The sequence below is a fragment of the Glycine max genome, chromosome 6 (assembly GCF_000004515.6).
Source record: "Glycine max cultivar Williams 82 chromosome 6, Glycine_max_v4.0, whole genome shotgun sequence".
Taxonomy (NCBI): domain Eukaryota; kingdom Viridiplantae; phylum Streptophyta; class Magnoliopsida; order Fabales; family Fabaceae; genus Glycine; species Glycine max.
In genome coordinates, this window is record NC_038242.2 from 47,153,051 (window position 1) to 47,179,463 (window position 26,413).

The 26,413-nt window shown below is 28.5% G+C and overlaps 1 protein-coding gene and 1 long non-coding RNA gene across 4 annotated transcripts; one reads left to right on the plus strand and one right to left on the minus strand.

The window, feature by feature from the left end:
• The first annotated feature begins 3,183 nt into the window (after nucleotides 1-3,183).
• Nucleotides 3,184-10,177, plus strand: LOC100789563 (MLO-like protein 12). 2 transcript variants are annotated; one of them, XM_003526203.5, is made up of 14 exons: nucleotides 3,184-3,512; nucleotides 3,765-3,822; nucleotides 4,001-4,215; nucleotides 4,999-5,115; nucleotides 6,572-6,632; nucleotides 6,758-6,846; nucleotides 7,425-7,499; nucleotides 7,706-7,794; nucleotides 7,951-8,000; nucleotides 8,130-8,170; nucleotides 8,301-8,474; nucleotides 8,897-8,932; nucleotides 8,994-9,122; nucleotides 9,535-10,177. In XM_003526203.5, the coding sequence occupies exons 1-14, from the start codon at nucleotides 3,393-3,395 to the stop codon at nucleotides 10,000-10,002; spliced, it is 1,722 nt and encodes a 573-aa protein (XP_003526251.1). In that variant the 5' UTR covers nucleotides 3,184-3,392; the 3' UTR covers nucleotides 10,003-10,177. The 2 variants fall into 2 exon arrangements, with proteins under 2 accessions (XP_003526251.1, XP_014632284.1); XM_014776798.3 differs by having other exon boundaries at nucleotides 4,049-4,215.
• A 13,360-nt stretch (nucleotides 10,178-23,537) lies between these two features.
• Nucleotides 23,538-25,498, minus strand: LOC102662631 (uncharacterized). 2 transcript variants are annotated; one of them, XR_414959.3, is made up of 5 exons: nucleotides 24,920-25,498; nucleotides 24,629-24,851; nucleotides 24,252-24,362; nucleotides 24,045-24,131; nucleotides 23,538-23,854 (listed from the first exon to the last, which is right to left on the minus strand). It is a non-coding gene; the product is annotated as an uncharacterized lncRNA (long non-coding RNA). The 2 variants fall into 2 exon arrangements; XR_001388818.3 differs by having other exon boundaries at nucleotides 24,629-25,498.
• Between the last annotated feature and the right edge of the window lie 915 nt (nucleotides 25,499-26,413).

Consider the following 26,413-nt stretch of genomic DNA (forward strand, 5'->3'; position numbering starts at 1 on the left):
TATTCAAATTTAAACAAACGGGATACTTAATCACAAACAAAACAAATATCAACTTGCAAATTGTTATCACTTTCTTTTGTGGAATTTTATATATATATATATATATATATATATATATATATATATATCACATAATTTGACTTCCCCAGTTTGCAGACATCAACATAGAACTGTCAAGTTATATTAGAGAATTATTTGCTGCAGTTTAAATCTTCAGATAATAATAATAATAATAATCTACTGCACTTTTGGATCTCATATCACACTTTTGGTTTGGAGTTAAATAGTTACATGTGGAGATGGTGTATAAAAGGAAAAAATATACATAAAGAATGCAAAGTCTTTATCTAGAAAAATTGTTTATCTAAATACGTATTTTATTTCAAATTCCTACCGTGAGTCTACAGCAAATTCTAGGAGGAAAAAAGAAATCACCCACCAAAATGGGAATTCTATACGATAGCTAAGTGTTCATTTAAATATAGACAATATTCTGAAAATATTCTGGCAAACATATACTTTTTATATTTTTAATTAATTAACACGAAAAAAATCACATGGACCATTCACCATTAGGACGCTGTTCCCTTGCATACGAAAGAATATTTGTAGCGATACGTACATATCATAATCAAGATGGAAAAATGATAAGCACAACCTCGACGATCAAACGTGGTATAGCCACCATCCTATTGACTTTTTGGCACCAACTGCTGTGATTACGGGAATTAAATTAAGTTCATGTCATACAGCTATGTTTTGGTCAAATCAAGTATCTATGTATTGGATTTTCTTTTCATCTTAATTTGAATATGATACTGCAAGCATCGTTTCTACGTTTTTGAAAGGAATATATATATATATATATATATATATATATATATATATATATATATATATATATATATATATATATATATATATTCCTCAATTTAACTTAAAAGAAGTAGTTAAGGTTAATTATTGTGAACTTATTAGTGTTGCGTGCATTTTTAGTTATCGCATTTAAAAGAAAATATTGAAATTCATGTGATTTTTATTCTTTTTTAATAAATTAAATTTATAAAAAAATAGAATTTGAATGATAAAAAATATTTTTTACTATAACAATTTCTTAACAAAAAAATGGAACCACTGTTAGAGCAAAAACAGCATGCAAGGAGTAATTATTGTCAAATAATATCTTTTAACAAATCATTCACTGTTTGAGTGAAAGCAACACATATTTTATTCAGTGCGTTTGATTGCAGGGTGCTTTCATGGTGGTGAGTGAGTTCTGGGGTGCTTCAATTCCGTTGCACCATTGATTTCAACACAAAAATAAAGAGAAAGATGAAAAATATATGGAAGAAAGAAGATCGAAGACCTGAGTCTATGAATACTGGAAGTTGAAATAGTTTCCTCATTGATTATAGACAGATCGATCTAGCATGGAGTGAAGTTGAGGAGATGTAAGAAATTAGGTCAAAAATCAAAATAAATACTTTTAAAATAATTATTATAAAAAAATAATAAATTTGTAATTAGAGGCGGTATAAAACCTCATTACATGAACTTTTTTTTCCCTCTGAAAATAAAAATAGAAAATGAATTAACTAAATATCCTAAAATATTTTCAATCTAATTTTTCTCTTCTATATTTTTGTTCCTGGCCTCGATCTCATAATAAAGAAAGAATTGAAAGAAAGGGTAAAAGTATTTTCATTCAAATAAACTGTGACCCTTTCTTTTTATCAACCATCATCGACGTTTGAAAGAAACTAAAACGTGATGTGAATCATTAAGAAGCGTCAATGAGATATAGTAACTCAATTGAATCATTTCTGTGCGCATGAAGCGTTTAATGCCTTCTTAATTTCTCTTTCTAGGTGTTGGTTGATTATAATAAACATGTTCGAAGTGTACCTCAGCCGTCACAAAGGAGGCTGAAGATTGGTTCATGAATTCGAGTGAAACATCAGGAGAATCGTTCATTCAAAAGTCATGAACATTAAAGTGTTGTGATTGACCTGCTACTAATTCAAGGTTAATTAGTTGAAGAAAGTCTTTCATGAAATCAATTAAAGAACCTCGAGACTTAGCCAATATAATCTTGAATTTTCGTTTGAAATAAGGATTTTTTTATGGTTATTGAAAGTTATTATTTGCATGTAAAAGGCTATTTGGAACATGTCAAAGTCTTAAAAGATAGCCTTTAGGGAGTATTTGTTAGAATTTACTTAGAGCGTACTGTACTAATTAAAGATTGTATATACTTTTTAAAAAATGTCTATATAAATTTTTTATATTATTACCCAACAATAATTAGAGAAAATAAGATGTGTATAAATAATATAAAGTAATTTTGTATTGTTATCTAATTATAAACTATTATATTTATATGATAAGTTTATTAACTTTAATAATAAATATCTTAAAAGTTATATTAGTAAACATAATTTCTAGTTTGTTAATATATAGTGTTAATTTTACACTAACATTTCATATTCATTAAACTCCAATAACTAAACTATCTTGTGTTCCAACAATTAACATTTATTTATGAATATGTTTGATTATGTGTTTAACGCCTTTCTCATTTCTTGCACTTTTTCCTTGTTGACTAAATTCTCATGCAATTTACTTAATTAAATTCTGATACTACCACGATAAACATCCACCCCATAAAGATGTTAATTCAATCTTATAGATCTTACATAAGTTTGTAATCCAAAATTGTTAGTAAAAACTAAAGTTAGGCTAAAAGATAAAAAAATTAATCTGATAACCTCACCAACTTCTGCATTATATATACACCATAATACTTACATACTTGTCTCTCTTTAAACTCTTAATTGATTAGTACTCCAATAATCGTAGATAATTAGTCATTAGTCAATGTATTTTGTGCCTTTAATTTGGCACTACACGGCCGACACTTTGCCAAAGTTAACACATCAAGTTGGTCATTTGACAGTTCTGACATGTTAGAAACAAGCCAAATTCAGCATATTGTACGGTGTACGGAGTTTTAGGATTCAACAAACAGACAACTATATGTTTCTTGTAGGACTAGTTTATTTATTTTTCTTTCGTGTTATTACTTTAATGGCAAATCACTTCAATTCCCTCATGTATGTGACTACCACACATATCTCTATATAAAGATCACAACAGCATGTTGGTGTTACCTAGCCTCACCCACTTGAGCTTGGCACAGCTCTTTAGCATATCCTCCTCCTTAATTTTGCCCTCACTTAATCATATAGTATCATATATTATCATGGATATGTATGCATACTTAACATAACAGGAGGTGTTCTCTTTTCTTTTCTCAAAGGAGAGAATATGTATATTTTTGGCAGAAATTAAACTAAGGAAATTAACGAAGATTAAAGGCGAGTTCTCTTATTATGGACATAGGAAAAGAAAGATCCCTTGAAGAAACACCAACATGGGCTGTCTCAGTCTTTTGCTTCTTCTTTCTTATGATATCTTTGATCATTGAGGGAGGTCTCCACAAATTGGCTGAGGTAATAAATATACGGTTAATTAGACCAGTACATGTATGAAATGAATCCAAGGAAATTATAGCAAGTGTAATAGGGTTAGAAATTATAGAGTGATATGTGCCTAAAGGGTAACAATTTTTTATTTTGGTTTCTATTGAGTAGATTATTTAGAATTGATTCAAAATTTCATTCTGACCTATAGTTTTGGTTTTGAATATATATATATATATATATATATATATATATATATATATATATATATATATACTCCAGATTTTCAGGAAAAGGAAAGAAAAATCCCTAGGGAAGGCTTTGACTAAAACCAAAACAGGTTGGTAAACATCTGGAATTAATGTACTTATAATTATTTTTTATTTGCTACTTGCATATTACTTTCTTCAATGATATGAGGAACGTTTCCTTTAATAGTTTTAATGTGAAACAAACTTGTTTTGATCGATGAAAAGCTTAATTTTGGTATTTGTTGTGTTTTTCGGATTGAATAATAGAAATGATGAAATTCGGTTTCATGTCCTTTATTCTCACAATATCGGAAGTGCCAATATCCAAAATCTGCATCAGCAAGGGAGTGGCAAATTCTTTTCTCCCATGTAAAGATGTTGTGGACTTCACAGGATCTGCTACTCGTACTTCAACCTCAGGATTGGACGTAGCACCTGCTACCAATGAATCCGCCATTGAAGTCAACTATTGTGAAGCAAAGGTAAGATTGATTTAATAATAATTAATCTTATCATGCTGACACCGTCTTAAAGTACATAGATAAATAAATAAAAAACTGCAGAAAAGTTTTGAAGGAAATATTATTTTATGTTCATTCAATAAACATGTACAGTAATAATTCATACAAATAAGAGAGAAATATAAAGATAATTGAGATAATATGGTATGATTAAGAGATAATTATATCTCTTAAACATTGTGATTAGAGATTCAATCCTCAGGTGCAAGAAAGATCATTTATTGAAAAAGACCAATCCTTTAAACGAGTATTTATACCTCAAAGAATTATTTTTTTATTCTCGGTCCAAAATATCCTACTTTAATTTACCAAAAATAAGATATTTAATTAGTATTTCTAAAATTAGTAATTTACTTAAGAAAAAACAAAGTAAACCATCACAAAAGATAATAAAATGATATCGATGATAAATTTTAATAATAATATACGTACACAATATTTTTGTAGGAGATATTTATTTACTATATTTAATGTTTAATTAATTGTTGAAATTTCTTACTTTTCCATACACGTGAAGGGTTACTTTAAAATTTAAAAATTTTCAAGTCTACTATTTCAATATTCCATGTTGTGTTTATTTCTAATGTCTCAGTTTTACCAAGTTAAAGAATATGCACAGCTAGAAAACCAAGTTAAATAAAAAATTTGTTCCTTTTTTCTTCTCCTTTTGCGTATACACAATAACAGAAGTTCTATTGAAAAACAGACATATGCATCATTAATTTTTTATGCTGATGAATGCAGGGCATGGTTAGTTTAATTTCAAGTGATGGAATCCTGCAGCTAAACATTTTCATCTCCTTTTTGGCCGTGTTTCACATTTTGTTCTGCACATTGACAATGTGCCTTGGAAAGGCAAAGGTATGCTCATTATTTTCAATTATGTAGAAATTAGAGAAAAGAATTTGTCTACACATAACAGTTTTGATTACACGTAACCTGAGAACCATACACGGGTTTTTCTATAGTAGAAAGTTTGAATATGAGGTATATCATTTTCAACATTATAATGAAAAGAATATAATTAGTATTCTTTGTGATTATATCTAAGAAAAAAAATTGACTATTCCACGGTGAACCAATATTAATCATTATGATCCGAAATTAAATGATATATCCATATATATTCTGGTGATTTAAAAAATGGTATGTATACACAACAAAACTGTTTATTCGTTCTAACCACCTATTGTTATGCTTTAAAAAATAGAGAAAAAAAAAATACCTGTTGTTAATTATCATTCTCCTATTTCTTTAATTAGTCGGTGTATTCTGACCGACCTTGGTAATGTGCCACATTTTAAATTGATCAGAGTGCACACATTATAGAAAGTCAAAATTGATTGTTTTTCTAATAAAATATGGAACCAGGAATCAAATATAATCTTACGTATAGTCGTATAGTTATTCCCATCTCATTTTACCTAATATTTCGACTAAATCCTTCCAAGGCAAATGGAGGTTTGACTGCTTGTTTAAATTAGAATATTTGAAAAATAATAATCATTCTATACGGAGATTTCTCTTAAAACAATATAATTTTCCTATAATCAAGCCCAAGAAAACATTTGATCTCCTCATTCTGCATTATATAAGATACAATGCAACTTTAATTTCTATCCAAATGTGCCACAATTTAAATTGATTAACCAGCACGACACTTGGGAAGTTGTTTGGTTTTAAAAACGTTTTCGTAACATTTTGTTTTCACTTTTTATTAAAAAAATGACACCTTAATTTTACTTTGTTTTCACTTTTGATTATTTCAAAAGTGTGTTTCACCCACATTTGATTGTGTGAAACATGTTTCCTTTTCTAATTGAAAGATGAAGAACAGTCAATGTAATTTAAAAACTAAACAATGTAATGTTGGAACCACTCTGATCCAAACTCAATTAGAGTTCTTATGTTTGAGTCATAGATTTATATAGAGTTTTGTCGTTTATATTCATCATATTCGATTTAAACAAAATTATATTCAATAGAAAATACATGTGATGTGGACAAAAATAAAAAATTACTCTTATTGAATTTATAAATAAGTAGCATAATTAATTAATCAGTGCAAAGTAATCGTTTTGTCGCTAAGGCTCCATCAGTATTGTATCATCACGTGTTTGCAAATTGTAGTAGGCTAAGAATAAAATCATGTGAACAACATATATATGGCATAAAAATAAAATCGAAGAGCTAAAATTGACAAAGTATTGAAATACCATGTTAGTTAAATGTCCAAACTAAGCTCACAAGATACATGCAAGGTCTGGGACCATTTATTCAGTTGATGCACGATTGACATTACAATATTTTGTAACAGATGAGAAGATGGAAGAGATGGGAGGATGAGACCCAAACACTTGAATATCAGATAGCTAATGGTAACTTAATTTCTTGATTTATTTGTCATAGTAGAGAGACTGTATTGAGATTTTGTAATAAAAATCAACCTTGACACTTACAATTACTCAGTTTTATTCCAATGTAAACGACTTTCCTTTTACAGATCCAAGAAGGTTCCAGTATACAGGTCAAACATTGATTGGGAAGCGTCATTTGAAATTCTGGAGCTATCATTCTCCTTTGCTTTGGATGGTAAGTGAATGTGAATGAAAATTTTGAACTCGAAAAGACAATTTACTAACCACTAATAGTTTAGTTTTGATACACTGTGCCGCAGTAAACACTTTTAGTTTTAACACTGCAATTATTTAGAAATCACCAGCCATATGGCTTTGAGGTAGTTATTACAAAAGCTAATAATTTAATAATTCGGTAATTCATGATTGGATTACAAGATAACAAATATTTACAATTTATTCCAATTAAATTCAAAACAAATCATTGATTTTATCTTTATAAACATCAAGGCAAGTAGTTTGACTTATAAGTATTATACATGATGATTCATTTGAACCAAAACAAAAATGCATGATAATTCACTATTCAAAATATTTACAATTGTTTATTAGCTAGTTAGTTTAAACTTAAGTTGAATAAATATTCTTAGTTTACTTTTTTATCTATTATCTTTCTTTTCATTTGATTTTATAATGATAGAAGTTAGAGAATTCTTGAAAGATACCAGTGTTTCAATTCTGATGATAAAAACTGCTAGAAAATCACCCAATTATTTACCTATACTAATTAAATTCATATTGTGTACTACCTAGGTTTGCTTTATTCGGCAGTTCTACGGATCAGTATCAAAAGATGATTACTTCACTCTACGAAATGGTTTCATTGCAGTAAGTGAATCATCTATAATTCTATACCAACTCCCTTAGTAGGAATTGATGGTACTCATTGAGCTTGAGCATCAAGAATTTAGACCAAATTTATTCTTTATAGGTTTTGGCTTTTTTGGACTGAGCCTCATTCCAATAAAGTAAGTTGTCAAACATACTCACTCCATTGTGACACCAAACAAAGCTTTTCTTTCCTGAAATTGCAGGCTAATATTTCTTTAGGAAGCAATTTCAACTTCAAGAAATTTCTTTCCCGCACTTATGATGAAGATTTTGAGAAAGTTATGGGAATCAGGTACTGGTACTCCTTATGGTCAGATCAAAAACAGGGTTCCTAGTCATGTGGATAACCGGTTTACCTCAATATTTTATAAAGCAAATTCTTATAGTTACAATTATTAAATTTCAAGGCCGAAAAATCATGAACCCCAGGCTTTTGATGCTCTTGCAGGATTTGGATCTGGATTTTCTCCATACTTTTCATATTTTTTAGCGCGCACGGTATGCAATGTTGTATCAAGTTGTCAATAGTCTTGTCTTTACTATACCTATCAATATACTTTCATGGCATGAAAACATTTTTTGCAACAAAAGCATTAGTACTTAACAATGGTTTCATTTTGTTTTCAGAGTTCTATAATTACTATTGGCTTCCATTTATTCCACTTGTGGTACAGTTTATACTATTTCACATAATTTTTTCCATTACGTTAAATTGATTGTACTAATGTTATTTTTCTTCAATATGTTTTTTCTACCCTTTTTTGTGACATTTGTATGCTTTCATATTCTGTATTGAAGGTTGCTTTACTTGCTGGGACAAAACTACAAGTAATAATAACAAAGATGTGTGTGGATAGTTGCAAGGAAAAGTCAGTGATCAAAGGAAGTCTACTTGTAACACCTAGTGATGCCCATTTCTGGTTTCATAGACCTGAATGGCTTCTCCATTTACTCAAGTTCATCCTTATCCAGGTAGATATTGTCACATACATACATCACATAGAAGTGTTAAAACCATTCACCATAAGCAAGCATCTTCCAACAGTTTAAAGTAATAACAATGGATGAATAACCATTTTGGTCCCTAAATGTTTAAACTGGTGACAATTTACTCTCTGAAATAACGAAAATTCTTATTTAGCCACTGAATATGTAAAAAGTGCAAAATCTGTTAAGGAAAGTAGAATGTAATGTAAAAACTCTACAAGTAAAATCTGATGTAGAAACTTTTATATCTCAGAAATTTAAACCACGCTACACCTTTCCTAATTGATGCATTCTATTGAGATATACAATGACACAGATTTTAAGAGTGTAAGGTAATTAATTTTAAAGAAAATGAACGTGCTTATGCATAACATCCTAATTACAAGACCTGTTGTGATTTTTTGCAGAACTCCTTTCAACTTGCATTCTTCACCTGGACTTGGGTAAGTAATGAGTACTCCAGAGATGTTTATTTATTATGCTGACTTTACTCACAAACAACAGTATGAATTTGGTCCAAGGTCTTGCTTCAATCGAAAAAGAGAGGACATTGGCATAAGGATTGTCATGGGTGTAGCTGTGCAGCTCTTTTGTGGCTATGTGACATTGCCCCTTTATGCACTTGTTACTCAGGTACATATACATCAAATCATTTAGATGCTCATTTCATTTATTTGATAGATTCGATTTTGCCTTTTTGTGTCAATGGCAACAAGGATTTTATCAAATTTGCCTTCAATTTGACAGTGATTATATCAAATTGGCTTGCAATTAATGCTAATTCTTAACAGAGTCTAATTTTGATACACTAAGCTTAACAATTTTTATCAGTGTTGACTATAAATCACCTTATATATACCTTTTAAAGTAAATTATTACAAAATTCAATAATTTTTAATTATATGACAATTCATGATTGAATAACAATACAAAAAGCTTTTACAATGTAAATGTATTTTAATCAAACTTCTTAAAAACATATAGTTCATTTAAATCAATGATTATAAGTTATAACAACTTACATTACATGATCATTATGTCACAGATGGGTTCTAGCATGAGGAGAGAAATTTTCACTGAGAGGGTTTCTAGGGACCTAAAAAATTGGCACAAAAGAGCTAAACAATCTGTGTCCAAAAACAACTCAACTTCAAGCAAACACTCAGATACTTTGCATTCCAAAGAATGTGACAATTCAGTAAGAGGATCAGTGGATATTGTGCACACCTCAGATAATGTAGTGCTCACAAGCCCTCCTTCTCACATGATAAGTGGAGAGGAGGAAAAGAGCATTGCACCAACCAATGAACAAGAGATATCAAGTAACTCCACTTCAGAAATAATCAAAACTACTCAGGAAGAGAATCCCAAGATCATCACCAGAGGAACCTATGACGGTGAGATCTCATTTGGAAGCAGCTGGAAGAATGTGGGAAGTAGCAGGGGCATTGGAGAAATTGGTTCAATAATTGAAGAAGATGATGCTGAAAAATTGCCTGAGTTGATTCCATAAGGACACTATAATATTAATCTCAACGAAATTGTCTCTATAAGACAATTCTAAAAACTAATAGCCCTTGCTTATATCTTATTAAAGTGTCAACAGCAATCAAATTAATCACCTACCCTTTTTACCTCTACCCTTTCTTCTGTCCCTAAATTGAAAATTAACACCAGTAAGAAAATTTCTTTCTCTTGTTGTGACACTGACTTTCTCTTTCACAATTGTTTACTTTTTCTTGCTTACATACATGGCCCTTTTCAATTAAAGTGACGGAGAGAGAGACAGGTAATAGCCTAATAGGGACGCGTGATTTGAATCCTAGATAATCAATCTATCATATAACTAGATACTCCTTACGGCAATGCAACTATCAACAACTACCAATATTATTCAAATTGGCCTAACTTGAATTGAAATTTTAGTATCAATTTAATCAGTGTGTTTTTGAAAATTCCAAGTAGGAAAAATTTGAGCTGAGTATACAATTGTTATGGAATATATCAAGCAACGTAAGCTAGACAAGCCCATAAATTATCATTGAGGGTTTTACATGAAAGATCCTCCTCAAATATCACATTGTTTTCTTGATTTCCAAATCACCGTCATTCATCAATCATCATCATTATAACAAAATTTTGGGCACGGGAAGATTCGAGAGCAGGGTATATGATAAACAAAACCGTGTTGTTATTACTATATGAGTCGTGGTAAAGGTAGAAATCAAGTTTGAGCTTCTTTGACTTCAATATGTTGCCTAATTGACTTATATTTTAAAGGTTTAACTATGTTTTTTATTTTTAATATATACTTGACTTTTACATATTTCTCATAAAATTTTCTTTCGAATATATTTGATGAAAAGTTTTATTTTACATTTCTATGATCGTCGTAATAATGTGTCCGTTAAATAATTGATAACATGATTTAATGAAGACGTCATCATTTAATTGACAATAAGTATCTAAAACAAAAAAATTTAAATATTAAGGAGCTGATTTGAAGAAATTTTTTATCAAGAATTAAATGTAAAAATGAGATATATATCATATATAAAAACATATTTAAGCTTATTCCAAAATTTATTGTTTTTCTCAACGGCTGATCTATCTCATGCATGCCAAGTATTAAATTTCAATAACCTTGGGCCATTAGAGGATTGGCAATGGCACTACTTAAAAGTCAGCTTGCAAGAACTAGCTTATTTTCCAGTTCTGATTTCCTGTAGTAGTTGATTTTTCACGCATTCACGTAATTAGTAACTTATTAGATGAAAATTAGACAAGTCATATTTTATTAAAATACGCATTTAAAATCTGAGTTATCAATATATAGTATGTGACTAAGTTGAAGGAGGTACCTATATGATATTTTTTTAGACTAAAGTTTAATTTTGGTCCCCTTATAATTTTAAATCCGTAAATTTGATTTTTTTTTATTTCTAAATCAAGACATTTAGTCCCTTTATTTTTTTAGAACAAATAATCTTGATATAACGCTTATGTAAAAAAAGATTAAATGGAGTGAAAAATAAAAAGTGTTTTATTAGGAATTGAACTTATGATTCTTTATTTACAAACAAGATAATAAATCACTAATACACTTATTTTGTTTAGTTAATTATACTATTATTATTTTCTATGCATCATTAGTTAAAAGTTCTTAATTTTTTAAAAATTATCAAAACCTGTAATTAAAAATATTAAATATATAAATCTTTTTAATTTTATTTTATATTATTTTATATATTTTTTATTTTGAATGATTTATATATTTTTAATTTTATTTTACCAATTTATAATTAAATTTCATAAATTAATATGTAAATTACATAAAAAATTTGTAAATTAATTTTAATATACAAATTATTTTTACTCTAATTATTCACCTAAAATTAAAAAGACATATATTAAATATTTTTAGTTTATAAATTTTGATAATTTTAAAAAATTAATAATTCTTAACTAATAATACAAAAAAATAATGATGATGTAATTAACTAAACAAAACATGTGTCTTAGTTGTTTATTGTTTTGTCTATATATAAAGGGCTATGAGTAATTCTTAGTAAAACATCTTTTATTTTTTGCTTCATCTGATTTTTTTTCTTATAATTATCATGTTAACAATATATATAAGTGTCACGTAGTATCAATATATCATGTCAAAATCAACATCTCTTTTGATTGACAAACAAACAAGACAAATAGGTAAAAATACTAGAGTTAACAATATATAACTCATGCATCTTGACTAACTAATTGAACTATATCACTTTGTATATTATAAAATGGATTTATCGTATGCACTATGTAGAGAAAATACACAAGGACTCACAATTCATGAAAAGGACTACGTGTTATCACCATCCATTAATATTAACTACATCCTTAATTATAAAATTTTAGTTTTATTTCTTATTTTTTATAAGAGTCTTTTTAAATTACCTTTTGTATTGATTATTTTTTTATCCAAATATCCTTTATTATTATACAATAAATGTATATATTTAAAAGATAAATAAATTATTATTTTTAATTATAATGATTGAATTAAAAGACTAACACACATTAATTAATTAGGTATAAAAGTAATTAAGTGAAAAAAGAAAAATTATGAGTCTCAATAAACTAAGAGTAATTTTAGAAAAATAATATAAATTATTAATAAATTTAATATTAATAATTATATTAACTAATTTTCTTAAAAATATAGATAAGTTAAAATAATTTTATATTTAGGAACAGAAAGAGTAACATTTAACAAGTTGTTGTAAATTAATCAACCGAGGTCACCATAAGAAGTACTCTACCCCGGTGGCGGCTAAGTAGCAACACCTTAACTGCCCCAACCTCTAATTAAGAAAGGAAACGTCAAACTCAAACCATATCTCTCTACCAAGTTTATCTCAAAGATGACTTCATTGACCTCATGCAAGTTCAAGTGCAAGAGCTATAGCGCCATCAAAGAACGCCACTTTCATACCGAAACCAAGTTGTGCATTGATTGGAAATTTGGAATGATGGGTGCATGGTTGTCTCTATCCAATCATAGCCACACCCCCACACCACACTCTTTTAGGGAAATTACCTTTTGTATGCAATTTTTGTTATACATTACGAAAATTAGCTTTTGTAAATTTAAAACTAGTTTCCGTGAGATGTATAAAAAGCCAAAAAAAATAAAGGAAAGATTGAGATGTCCTGAAACGGCTTTGAAGAGAATAAAAGATAGAGAAAATAGAGAGAAACTAAGAGGGTGGAAAGGCAACGGATGAGGGGTAGGGTGCAGGGAGGGGAGGAGGGGGAGGGTGTAAGCAGGGGATAATTAGGGTATTTCAAAAGGTTCGGAATTTGGGTGTGAATGTGAAAAAGTAGAAAAGAGGTATAAATAGGAATGTCTTGTTCCTAAAATTAAGTTCAAACAACAGTCAAGTATTTAGGTTGGGGTATGTTACGAACTGAGTTTGATAAGCTCAATATACTTGGAATTCTTGTTAAGCCCACATATATTTATGCAAATTTACCAAAGTCAATTTTGATACCAAAGTTATTTATATACACACTAAAGCAACATACCGTAAAGGACCATGGACTTTGTGCTAAATATTTCAACCAAACACCTATCTATATCTATAATGTCATTTGTATAGTTATCAGACACAAATCGATCATCGATTCAGGAGTTAAGGATCAATCCAGTAAATTACTAATTGAGTTGCATGTTTCGATCCATATTAAAATGATTTATAATCTATTTAAATAAGATATATTTATTTTGTATTATGTCTAACAAATGTAAAAGTTAACTTAGTAGTAATTAATTACTTAACATATTGGAGGATGCATGTTAGAAAGTGACATATGCTAATTTTGAGTCATTATTAATTGTTTGCTTTTTAAATGAGTTGTGTAACAAAAGTGGAATTGAAACGTGACTGAACAACAAACTGAAACGAAAGAGGTGTTTCAGGCTTGCAGCAATAGGTAAAAGATTTTGGGAAGCATGAAAATCAACCCACAAACAAGAATGAAAAACGTTATGGAAAAAGGTCTTGAGCAGGTGAGTTCGCGGTCTGGTCTGAGCCAATAATACCGGCTTATTCTAGTTTCAACTCCCAATTTGGTGACATATCAACAAGTTAAAAGCATAAACGATTTAGCCTTCGAATCGGCTCAACAAAAGATCCGATTTCCGGTTCAATGGATCAAATTGGTCGAATCGAGTCGAATTTAATAACACTAAGTCATTTGTAGATGAAAGGATCAAAATATATGTCACATATTCTTTGTGTAGGATTTTTATTGACTTGGAGGATCAGAATACCTTTACTAGTATCCACCTTTACCCTAGCGACAAATTGTCCTAATAGGGGTTGTTTTACAAACAAATTTTCATAATGGTGCTGTTTTGAAAGTATTTTCAGGATGATGCTGTTTTTTAGGTAGGGTGAATGCATGCCGCCAGCAGGAATGACGAGTCCTCCACGGATGGTCCACGTGGCAGTAGACTCGCCAGCACCAGTGGCGATTTCGTGCCAGCTGGTCTCGCCAATCAAACTGGCGAGTTGGTCCCAGTCTCACCAGACGCAGTGGCGACATAGCCATGCACTGGTGCAGATGGGCAGAGCGCAATGAGTAGGGTGCAGGCTAGGGCAGAGCATCAGAGCAGCATGCAACGGGAGCAACGACTTTTGCAGGTGGTCAGCATGCACAACAGGTCTCGCCTGTTGCATTGGCGAGAACCTTTCAAAAATATTTTGCGTGTTTTCCCTATAAATGGATTATCTCTCCTTCAGGTAGCAGCTCAAATAATATTTTGAGTGTATGTTTGGTTTGTGTTAGTGAAAAAAGCTTTCCTCCTCCTTGTGCTCCCTCTTGCTCGTGCATAGTTCGTCTTCCTGGTAAGTGTTTTTAACTCATATCTTCACATATATATTAAGTTAATTTTAGTTGATAAGTTAATATTATTTAGGTTAGATTTTTTAACTTATATATTATTATTTGTGTTATATATATGCTAGGTTAGTTTTATATGATTTGTTAATATTATTTTGTTTAGATTTTTTAAATTAGTATGATATTATTAGTTATATATATATATGCTACTTAGCCGATAGTTTAAAATTTTACCCATAGTATCTTAAAATATATATATTGTTTGTGTTATATATATATATATATATATATATATATATATATATATATATATATATATATATATATATATATATTAATTTTAATTGATATGTTATTATTTGCATTATATATAGGTTACGTTAGTTTTATTTGATTTCGTAATATTATTTTGTTTATGTTTTTTAGAGAGAAATATGTAATTAGCTTAAATAAGTAAAAATATAAATAGCTTAGAGAAAGAAGGGTAAATTTAAAGAACAGTTTAAAAATATTATTTTGAGAGTATAGGCAAGAAAGTTGAAATTTTGATTTAAAAAATTAAAGACGGGATATGTGGGGAAAAAGACGGAAATGTTAACACGCTAGAATTTTAAACAATTAAATAAGAGTAAAGTTTATATATAAATTGTTAAATAAGAGTTATATATAAATTGTTAAAATTTATATAAAAAAAGGTTTTTTAAATTTATATGTTATTATTTAACTTATATATATGTTATGTTAATTTTAGTTGGTAAATTATTATTATTTGGTTTAGGTTTTTTATATTTGTATAGTATTATTTGTGTTATATATGGTATGTTAGTTTTAGTTAGTATGTTAATATTAGTTAGTTTAGTAATTTTAAGTTATTAATCAAATATATGATACGTTATTAATTTATTTGTATAGTATACATTATTATCGTTTAAATTTTTGTTTCCAACAATACAAGATGACAATCATACTTATTTACCATTAAATACAAATGTCATAAAATGATAAATGTATTTATCTATCTTTTTATTTAATAAATTATACCTTCTATTGGGTGAACAATTCAAGTGTCAACACTATCATCTTTCTCTAAAGACTCTTCAATGTATGAGTTAGAAACAAGATAATCATCATCATCATCACCATGTAAGTTGCTTATATTTTTTGACAGTTCCGGCTTATTATTAAATAAATTATTTCCACATGATGTAAGAGAATTTACATCATGAAACATAGAACCACCAACCACATCCTTTTCTATGTACAATTCCAGAACTGACGTTTGATCTTGTTGTTGAAAACTTTCGATAATGGTTTCAACATCTTCATCATCACAAATTTGCAAAGCAACATATTTTCCTGAAACTAAAAATCTACAACTGATAGCAAAAACAATTTCATTATTTTCTAACTTTACCTTATTTTCAATTTTTTTTTCGAAACATTAAAACTAATTGCACGTTTAATCTGAATCGCTTTTTTACTGCTTTCAAAGATTACACCATCATTCTCTTCATATACCCTTCTATTGAAATACAACACTGTTATAACCGAATTCATGATGTACTTACAAAAACAATATTTTAAATAATTAATCATAATAAATGAATTCAAAATAAATAAATCTAATCATAGAAAACCTCTTTATTGGAACTTCACATTAAAACTTTATTCTTAAAAAAATTATTAACTTCAAATAAATATCATGATAGAAAACTCAAAAAACTTAAACGATTTCAACATAGTAATTTTAAAGGCAGAATAAATCATCAACCAAGTTATTATTATAAATAATTAATCTTAACAATAAAAAACAAAAAATACTACGAATACATTAAAATAAATATGATGACAGAATCTTAAAAGTAGAAATTTAAAAAGCCACGAACAAAGCATCAATGAAGTTATTATTATAAAGACACACGAAAAAAACATCAACGCCGAGCTAATCTAATTAAAAAAATACTACAAACTTCATATTGAAAATTTTTTCCAGACTCAAAATAGTTACTTCAAATAAATATCATGTCACAAAATTCTTTTATTTTAAACACGGTTAAAGTTGAACGCTCAGAAATTTTTAACACACAAGAACAATGCATCAAGACCAACCTAATTTAATTAAAAAAAATACTACAAACATCATATTAAAATTTTTTCTCGGACTCAACATAGTTACTTGAAATAAATATGATGGCCCAAAATTTTTGGATTTTAAATACAGTTGAAGTTTAACTTCAAGGCTCATAAATTTTTAACACACACAAACAAAACATCAATACCAATCTAATCTAATTAAAAAAATACTACAAACTTCATATTTAAATTTTTTTCCCACTCAAAATATTTACTTCAAATAAATATGATGTCACAATTTTTTTTTATTTTAAACAGACTTCAAGTTCAAGCCTCAGAAAATTAAAACACATACGAACAAAGCATCAACACGAAGTTAATTTAATTAAAAAAATAATATAAAATTCAAATTCAAACTTTATTTTGAACTGAAAATAATTATTTCAAAAAATAAATTTGACGGCACACACTTGTTTTGATTCTGAACTTTGAAGGCTTGAAGGCTCAGGAACTTATAACTACTGCAAAAGGCAAATTTGGAAGTTTAGAAATTTTTTAAAATGTACACGAAACCATAGGAGGAAGAAGCAGCTATTTAAGCTGAACGTATGTCGCCAATGGCTTTGGCGTAATCCAGCTATATCGTCAATGGTTTTGGCGTAATGCACATAGCCTGTTGCCCTACCCTGCTGCCCTAGTCTCTGCGCCTCTGCCCATCTGCTACAATGCATGGCTAGGTCGCCACTGCATATGGCGACACTGGGGCCAACTCACCAGTCAAACTGGCGTGACCAGCTGGCACGAAATCGCCAGTGCTGCTGGCGAGTCCACTGCCATGTGGATCATCCATAGAGGACTCGTCATTCCTGCTGGCAGCATGCATTCGTCCTACGTAAAAAACAGCACCATCCCGAAAATACTTTCAAAACAATACCATTCTGAGAATTTGTTTATAAAACAACCCTTATTAGCACAATTTGCCTTACCCTAGCAATTCAGTTTTGAGAAGTGGGAATAAATTCACAATTACTTTGACCCGACCAACGTACCACTAACCCGAACAGATCAACAACGAAATCCAAATCCATCTTCTCATCCACTTCGAACATGTCAAGCATGCATACAAGCTAATTAATGTTAAAATTATTTGCAAGGTTGTAGGAGAAGCTCCATACCTTTTTATACATGACTTGTTTGCTATTGGTGAATATCCAGATTTTGTAGTGTTCCAAGGCTTTACTACCAATTGAATCAAATAGGAAAATACCCCAGAATGCATCTCAACACCTTTTGTAATGAAATGTTGTTTGTAGGAATCCATAAAGGAGTCATTTGCAAGACTTTCCCATAAACTTTGAAAGAAGCCTGAGTTGGTTCAAAGTGTTCCCTCCAAGGTCAATCAACTATGGAGTGGAATTAATTTATGTTTTGATTATTCCGATCCATAGTTTGAAATTGATTATTGATGTAATTTTGTATTTTATTTTATTTTTGAAAGCCAGGTACTCTCGAGTTTTTTTTTTATATTTGGGTAGTTTTAATCATATCTTCATAAATCATGTTGGAATTAACACAAGTTCAATAAAAATGAGTTTTGATATTCAATCTTCTATGAAAATATTTTTTGAAACTTAGAAACCCTACATAAATCAATTGGTCAAAGTAATCTCCGTGTAATTGTTGAATAACATGTAAAGTAATGTCAATGTAATACATTACTCTTCAATTATTGACATATAACCTGAAGTAGTTGTGTAGTTGATTAGCTGTCTTTTTTATGTATAATGATTTTTTTTATCTGCTTTTTATGTATAATGATGCAATGACATTTAACTTAGAATCTCATACAAACTACCTAAACCACTAGCAATTGTTAAAAATTTCAATTGACGGTGTCAAATGTCTAAAGACTTTTGAAAATTGAAACTTCATTGTGTTTAATTGAATAGAAAAATAAATAAAATAATAATTTTCTAAATATTTTCTTTAATGCAAATTTTAAAATTTTCTTTCTTTCTTTCTTTCTTCATATTTCCTTTTATTAAAACAATATGTAAGAGTTTGACTGGGGAATTGCCTAACACCTTAATGCAAAAATATTGGAGATACCATAGGGTTGAATCTATTGATGCGTTGTCTATGCTACGTACATACTGTATCAAGGAATACTTGTAAAAATATTTCTGCGTTTCTCTTAAGCTAGCTATTTAATATTCCTCCCAACCAGTTTAATATATATATATATATATCAACCATAAAACTTTTCCGTGAGAGGTATAACTTTTTTTTATCACATTGACATTAACTGAGAGTATCTAATAATTTTATTGATAATTATTTTTTAATGGAAAATCTATTTCACAAAGAATCAAGAGAGAAAAATTTTTTAATTGTGTTTGATAAAAAATTTCATTAAAACTTTTATAAAGTGTGTTAAGGAAATATTTATATATCCTAATAATAATCTTAAATTAAGCCAATGTTTTAATAATTAATTTAATAATTAGAAGATTTAAAAATAACAATAAAAGATCGTGAAAATCCAAGTTTAAAATAGACCCAAAATATAATTAAAAACAAAAATAAATTATATTCTAAAAGTTAATTAAAATTTATGAATTTTATTTCTTTTTCTCTTTCCTTAATATACAATTTAATCTTTTGTTAAGTTCTTTCTCAGTTTAGTATAAATTTCTTTCTTCATCATATTCTTTTCATCCAGAATACTTAAATTTAAAATTTTACTTTAAGTGTATCAAATTTAATACAACTCAAATCAACATCTTGTTGGTGGAGATACTAACTCTATTTGTATATAAGAAAAAATAAAAGTAAAAAAGAAAAAGAAAGTATAGAGAAAAAAATATTTATTTCTTTTATTTGAATATAGAGAAAAAATAAGATAAAGGTAAGAAAATTATATTTGTTTAATCAAAGTTTCTTTCTCTTTATCTAATGAAAAAATAAGTGAACTTTAAATTTTTAAAATTTTCTTTCATACGAAAAATTATAAATAAATATCCTCGTAAAAAATAATGAAAATATATTTATGATAGTTAAAAATATAATTTTTTAATTTGATATTTTCGTTAACATAAAATTATTTTTTTATTTTTTTAAAAATAATATTATGATTTTTTAAAAATAAAATATTTCTCAACCGTTTCATTTTAATTTAGGTAGGAAATATTTTCTCGTGATTTTAAGAAAGAATATTAGTAATATGATTTTATGTTTCTACATAGTTCCAGACAACATTTTTAACCGAATCACATCTTTGAAGTCAACGGAGTTTAGTTAATTACACACTTATTTGTCTCTTGTTTTTTACTGATAAAAAAAATTTACATTGTTGCATGGATTATTATTTAGGAAATATGTCTCTCCTTTTGTGTTTCCTTTTAACCTAGCTATTTCAGCCATAACCACCATATAATAATGGAATGAAAAATATTTAAATTAAAGTTATTTAGTAGATAAAAAATAAAAGATGTAAAATTCACATTAAAATTAAAAAAAGATCAACACGATTCTATTCAAGTAAATTTCTCTTCCTTTCTTTCCCTTTTTTTTTTATACATGATAACGGGTAGAAGACTTAGAGGGATTTTCTCTTTGACAAAAATATCTTTCATAAAAGAATAACTTATTATTTATGATGGTGTTTTAATGAACTACTAGTTAGTAACCCGTGCATACACACATGTCACTCGATTAACCAAACTTTAAAGGTTGATGTTCATGTGAATTTAAAAAATAAAACATCGAAAATGATATATAATAAGTTGGAGAGTTAATAAGATAAAAAATAAATACACTTGCTAAAGTTAAATCAACAACACATAATAATAATAATAATAATAATAATAACAAAATAAATTAATTAATTAATTAAATACAAAAAGATAAAATAGAAAAACTTTTCAATTTTCATTGCACTACCAACGTGATTTGTCTCCTGTATAAATCTGAGCATTAAAGTTGGTATATGAAACATCATTTAGGGAATTGACATACAAATTGATAATTTTTTTATATAATTACTCACCATTGTATATGTCTGATTTAAAAAATAAAACATAAAAAAGGATATATGATAAGTTGGAAAGTTAATAAGATAAAAAATAAACACACTTGCTAAAGTTAAATCAACAACACATAATAATAATAATAATAATAATAATAATAATAATAATAATAATAATAATAATAATAATAATAATAATGACAAAATAAATAAATTAATTAATTAAATACAAAAAGAGAAAGTAGAGAAACTTTCCAATTTTCATTGCACTACCCACGTGATTTGTTTTCGGTGTGAATCTCAGCATTAAAGTTGGTATAGGAAACATCAATTATGGGATTGACATGCAAATAGATAATTTTTTATATAATTACTTGCTATTGTATATGTCTGATTTAAAAAATAAAACATAAAAAATGATATATAATAATTTGAAAAGTTAATAAGATAAAAAATAAATATATTTGTTAAAGTTAAATCAACAACACATAATAATAATAATAATAATAATAATAATAATAATAATAATAATAATAATAATAACAATAAATAAATTAATTAATTAATTACAAAAAAAGAAAGTAAGAAAAATTTCTAATATTCATTGCACTACCGACGTTATTTGTCTCCCGTATGAATCTCAACATTAAAGTTGGTAGAGTATTTTCAATCACAATAAATAAGAAATTCAGAATATAATTTGTTTTCACCCATAAATATAAAGAGAAATAACTAAAATATACAGAAAATCAGAAATAGAAGGTTCTGAGAGCCATAATAAATATTTTTTTTTCAAAAAACATAATAATTAAAGAAAATCATCATGATTACATAGCTTTATTGTACAAAATCAAAACAATCTGAAATAGCAGAACTTGAGCATCCCCTCTATTCTTTGTAAATTTAGGACTAATTTAATTTAAATAAATTTCTCAACAAACACTCATGAGAAAGATATAAAATGATTTAAGGAGGTAAAATACATCAATCTTCTCTTATAATTTAACTTATTTATCTCAATGGAGAAGTTAAATAAGAAAGTTTCTAAAAAGTTTGAGGTGTATAAATAAATTTTAACTTATGAAAAGAGTTTGATTTGCTTACCCTTTTAATTAATTTCATTTTATTTTCTTGTAAGTATTTGTTAATAAACTCATCTGAATTTGACCTTCGTAATTTAAGGAGAAATGATCTTCTTTTTTAAGTTATCTTCTCACATAGTCACAATCCTTAAAAAAAAATCGAAAATCACATTGGACACTTCACCACTCCTTGATAGTCAGTTATGTTTATTTCACCACCAATTACAAAGAAATTTATTTTAGTCTGCGTCAAATAACAAATAATAATTTGTACTTTTTCATGATATCATCTTGATTTTGTGAAATAAAATTTATTCTAGTGTTTTTTTTTCCTAATCAACTCTGGGTGTTATCTAAACACACTATAAGTAAGCTATATTATTGTTTTAAGGTAGTTTTTGTACACAATAAAAATAACTAAATATTTTAAGTGTCCTTAAAAGATTTTAACAATACAAATAAAAATATTTATGTTGTTAATATATTAAATAATACACTTTTAGAGTATTTTTATTCTGTAAAAAATGTTATTATAACTAAGGTGTAAAGGGACTCATATTTTATTAGTAGCATAACTATAATAGGAAGATGCAATATTCCTTAGAGAAAGAATGAAAAGTTGACCACCGACCCAATGGCAATCGGAGAACGTGGTGTGTGTGTGTGTGGTTCATAGTTCATGCCATGTGTCTCCTTTCCTTTGCGGCTATTCGATGAAAGGAAAGTTTCATGCCACGATTAAAGGAATTTTGTATTCGAAGAAAACTAAGTTTCAGACCACAATTAATTAAGGATTTTTATATTTCGTCAATACATTCAAAGTATCAAGTATTTCAAAAAGTATAAGTATGAATAGTTTTATATTTACAAAATATTAATCATTTCCCAATAAAAAAATCTATTTTTACTTTTGCCATATTCTTGTTACAAACAAATAAGATATATATTTTTAGCCAAATAATTGTATATTCATATAATATTTTATTTATACAATATTTTTATCTTTCTTTCATGTCATTTATTATATTTCATTTTTCATTTTAATAATTTAATTAATTGTGTATAAATTATCTAGGATCAAATTTAGATCTTTTTTCTTTCATATCATTTGTTGTATTTCAATTTTTTATTTTAATAATTTAATTAACCGTGTATAAATTAGTTGGGATCAAATTTAGATTTTTTTTAACAAATTTAACGTGTGTTGTGATATATGTATATTATATTTTTATATAGTTACTTGCATACAATATTAGTATCAAATTAATAAAATTAAAATTGGGATAAAAGATTCTGATTATGAAATCCGCAAACCTCATCAAGCTGATCCTTATAAGATGTTTCAGTTGTTCGTTTAGCAACTTTGCTTCTCTCTCAGCATTATTAACTCTTGCATTCTATTTGTTCAAGCTACAACAGGAACAATAATTAAGCAAATCAAACAAAAATTCAGCTGAAAATAGCTTCTTAGTTTGAACAACAAATATAACCACTTCCATTGGCAAGGGAGGAATCAAATGTCACAATGCCATGTAAAATTAAAATTAAAAATAAAAAATAAAGACAGAAAAATATTTAAACTACTTTAAGCTAACTTGTTTAGGGGCGCAAACAATATAAAAGCCACAGATTTTGTTTCTGCTGGGATTATATATTTGTGTATAGGTGATTCTGATGTGATTAATTTGGTTGGTATCTTTGCTGTGTTTCTGCTGCAATAAAAAATTATCAACCTCCTTCAGCTCCATGCCATAGCCACTGCGATCTTCTCCCCCCTTTACTTTCTATGGGCACAATAATAATAAAATAAAAACAATAATATAAATAACAATTAAAAACTTTATACACAAAGACACACAACATAACAAAATTGAGTTGATTAAGCAATTTCAAAGGGTAAGAATACTTTTCCATGTTAATAATATGCTAGAATGTAGTTAAAATTGAGTTGATTCCCTTCCAAGCCTAACTCACCTGAAATTTATGATAAGTCTGTACTCCTCGTTAGATCAATGACTAGTATTTCGCTATTGTTGTTGTAACCAAAAGCTGATGAAATTGCTGGCAAATAGAAAGGAAGAGAGAGTATATAGAAGTCAATATTAAAAAACAGTATGTAACACCTTGCCATTCATTCATCAAAGGGATAAGAAAAAATACTTAGGAAAATAAATATATTACCTTTAGGTTTTCTCTTAAACCTCCATACCAGAAATATATGGATTCCAAGGCATATTAGCCCCACCACAACAACTAATATTATCCAAATTTTGGTCTTTTTCTCCCCATCACCTGTATTTGAAAACAGAGAAATTATATGTTGTAATTATAACCTAACAATCAGGGAAACTTGTGAGAACTTGTCTGAAATCTGAAGTGATGTTTCCCTTCCCATCATATTCATGCATAGACAACAAATTAACAAATATTCTCCTCCTATATGCAATATGGGAAAATTTTCTTATTTAAACAACAAATCAACAACACCACAAAAAAAAAACATTAAATACCAAGCTGCAATGAAAGAAAAAGAAAAAGAAAAAGAAAGAAGAAAATACCTTTGGGGGGATTGTGGATTATGACAGTGATGCCATTTTGATGAACAAAGTCATTCACAAATTCTTCGGCCATAGCAGAAAATACTCGCAGAGAAAAGGAAGGTTAAAAAAAATTAGATACGAAGCTGTCGTGAAAGAAAAAAAAAAGAAGGAAATACCTGAGGTGAATGTGTTGTGGTAAAAACTCGTCTTCAACAACTTGTGGGCATGGAGCCGAAATCGCCTGCATGAAGGAAGAAACAAAAAGAATAAAAGGAAAAGAGAAGAAGATTTAGAAGAAAAAGAAAATACCTTTAGGGGGATTGTGGGTTATGACAGCGATGTCGTTTTGATGAACAAAGCCATTCACAAATTCTTCAGCCATAACGGAAAATACTCGCAGAGAAAAGGAAGGTTAAAAAAAAATTAGATACGAAGCTGTCGTGAAAGAAAAAAAAGGAAAAAAGAAGAAAATACCTGAGGTGAATGTGTTGCGGTACATGGAGCCGGAATCGCTGAAGGAAGAAACAAAAAGAATAAAAGGAAAAGAGAAGAAGATTTAGAAGAAAAAGAAAATACCTTTGGGGGGATTGTGTGTTATGACAGCGATGCCGTTTTGATGAACAAAGTCATTCACAAATTCTTCGGCCATAGCGGAAAATACTCGCAGAGAAAATGAAGGTTAAAAAAAAATAGATACAAAGCTGTCGTGAAAGAAAAAAAAGAAGGAAATACTTGAGGTGAATGTGTTGCGGTAAAAACTCGTCCTCAGCAACTTGCGGGCATGGAGCCGGAATCGCCTGCATGAAGGAAGAAACAAAAAGAATAAAAGGAAAAGAGAAGAAGATGCAAAAGAGAAAGATGAAGAAAGAGAAAATTGAGGGAGAAAACACAGAGGCAGAAAACGCAATAATGGAGAAAACACAGGAGAGAAGAAAGAGTAATGGAGAAGACACACACAGTTTCGAGTATTAAGCGAAATTAAATGAGCCGTAAAATCCGCCAATTAGGAAGTGACAAGTGGCGAAGGCAACAAAAGAGTATTAAGCGGAATTAAATGAGTCGTTAAATCCGCCAATTAGGAAGCGACATGTGGCGAAAGCAACAAAAAAATGATGGAGTGAAGAAGGAGAAAGGGCAATGTGTAGAATCCTACACATGTCGCAACCTCAGCCATAAGTATTTTAGTATATTCATCATACTCCAACTTTAATAAAATAACCAAAAAAATCAAAAAATTGAACAACTATCAAGCTCTCAGTTATAAATATTTTAATATTTTCACATATTTTAGTTTTAATATATAAATATTGATATTGATTTACATAATTACTATTACGTAAGCGGATATAAATATAAAACCTATACAACAGTGTTTTTGAGGAATGTTGAAAGGTGCCCGTAATCTGAATAAAATTGGTTTTTCTATTGTTTTTTTTTGAACTATCTCTTTAAAATGATATCATTTTAAAAGTTATGTTTTCAAAATGATATTATTTTAAATTAAAATTACTTCATTTTGAAGAAACAACACGAAAAAAAGGATAACAGCAAATATCTATCAAGAAAACGCAGCACACGTCAGAAAATTTATTGCTGAGATTAGAGATATCTGCAGCAGGGTCCGCGAAGCAGGTGGCGAATATAGTAATGTCAAACACGTGTCACGTGGCTTTCCAGAACGAAGCTTCCGCCACCACAGTTCAAGGTGCATTCTTTGTCCCATGTGGGCCCCACCCCCACTTTAAGGTTCGGCCAAGCTGATGTCATCACCGAGAACGTTTCTTGGTCACGTGGCAATGCTCT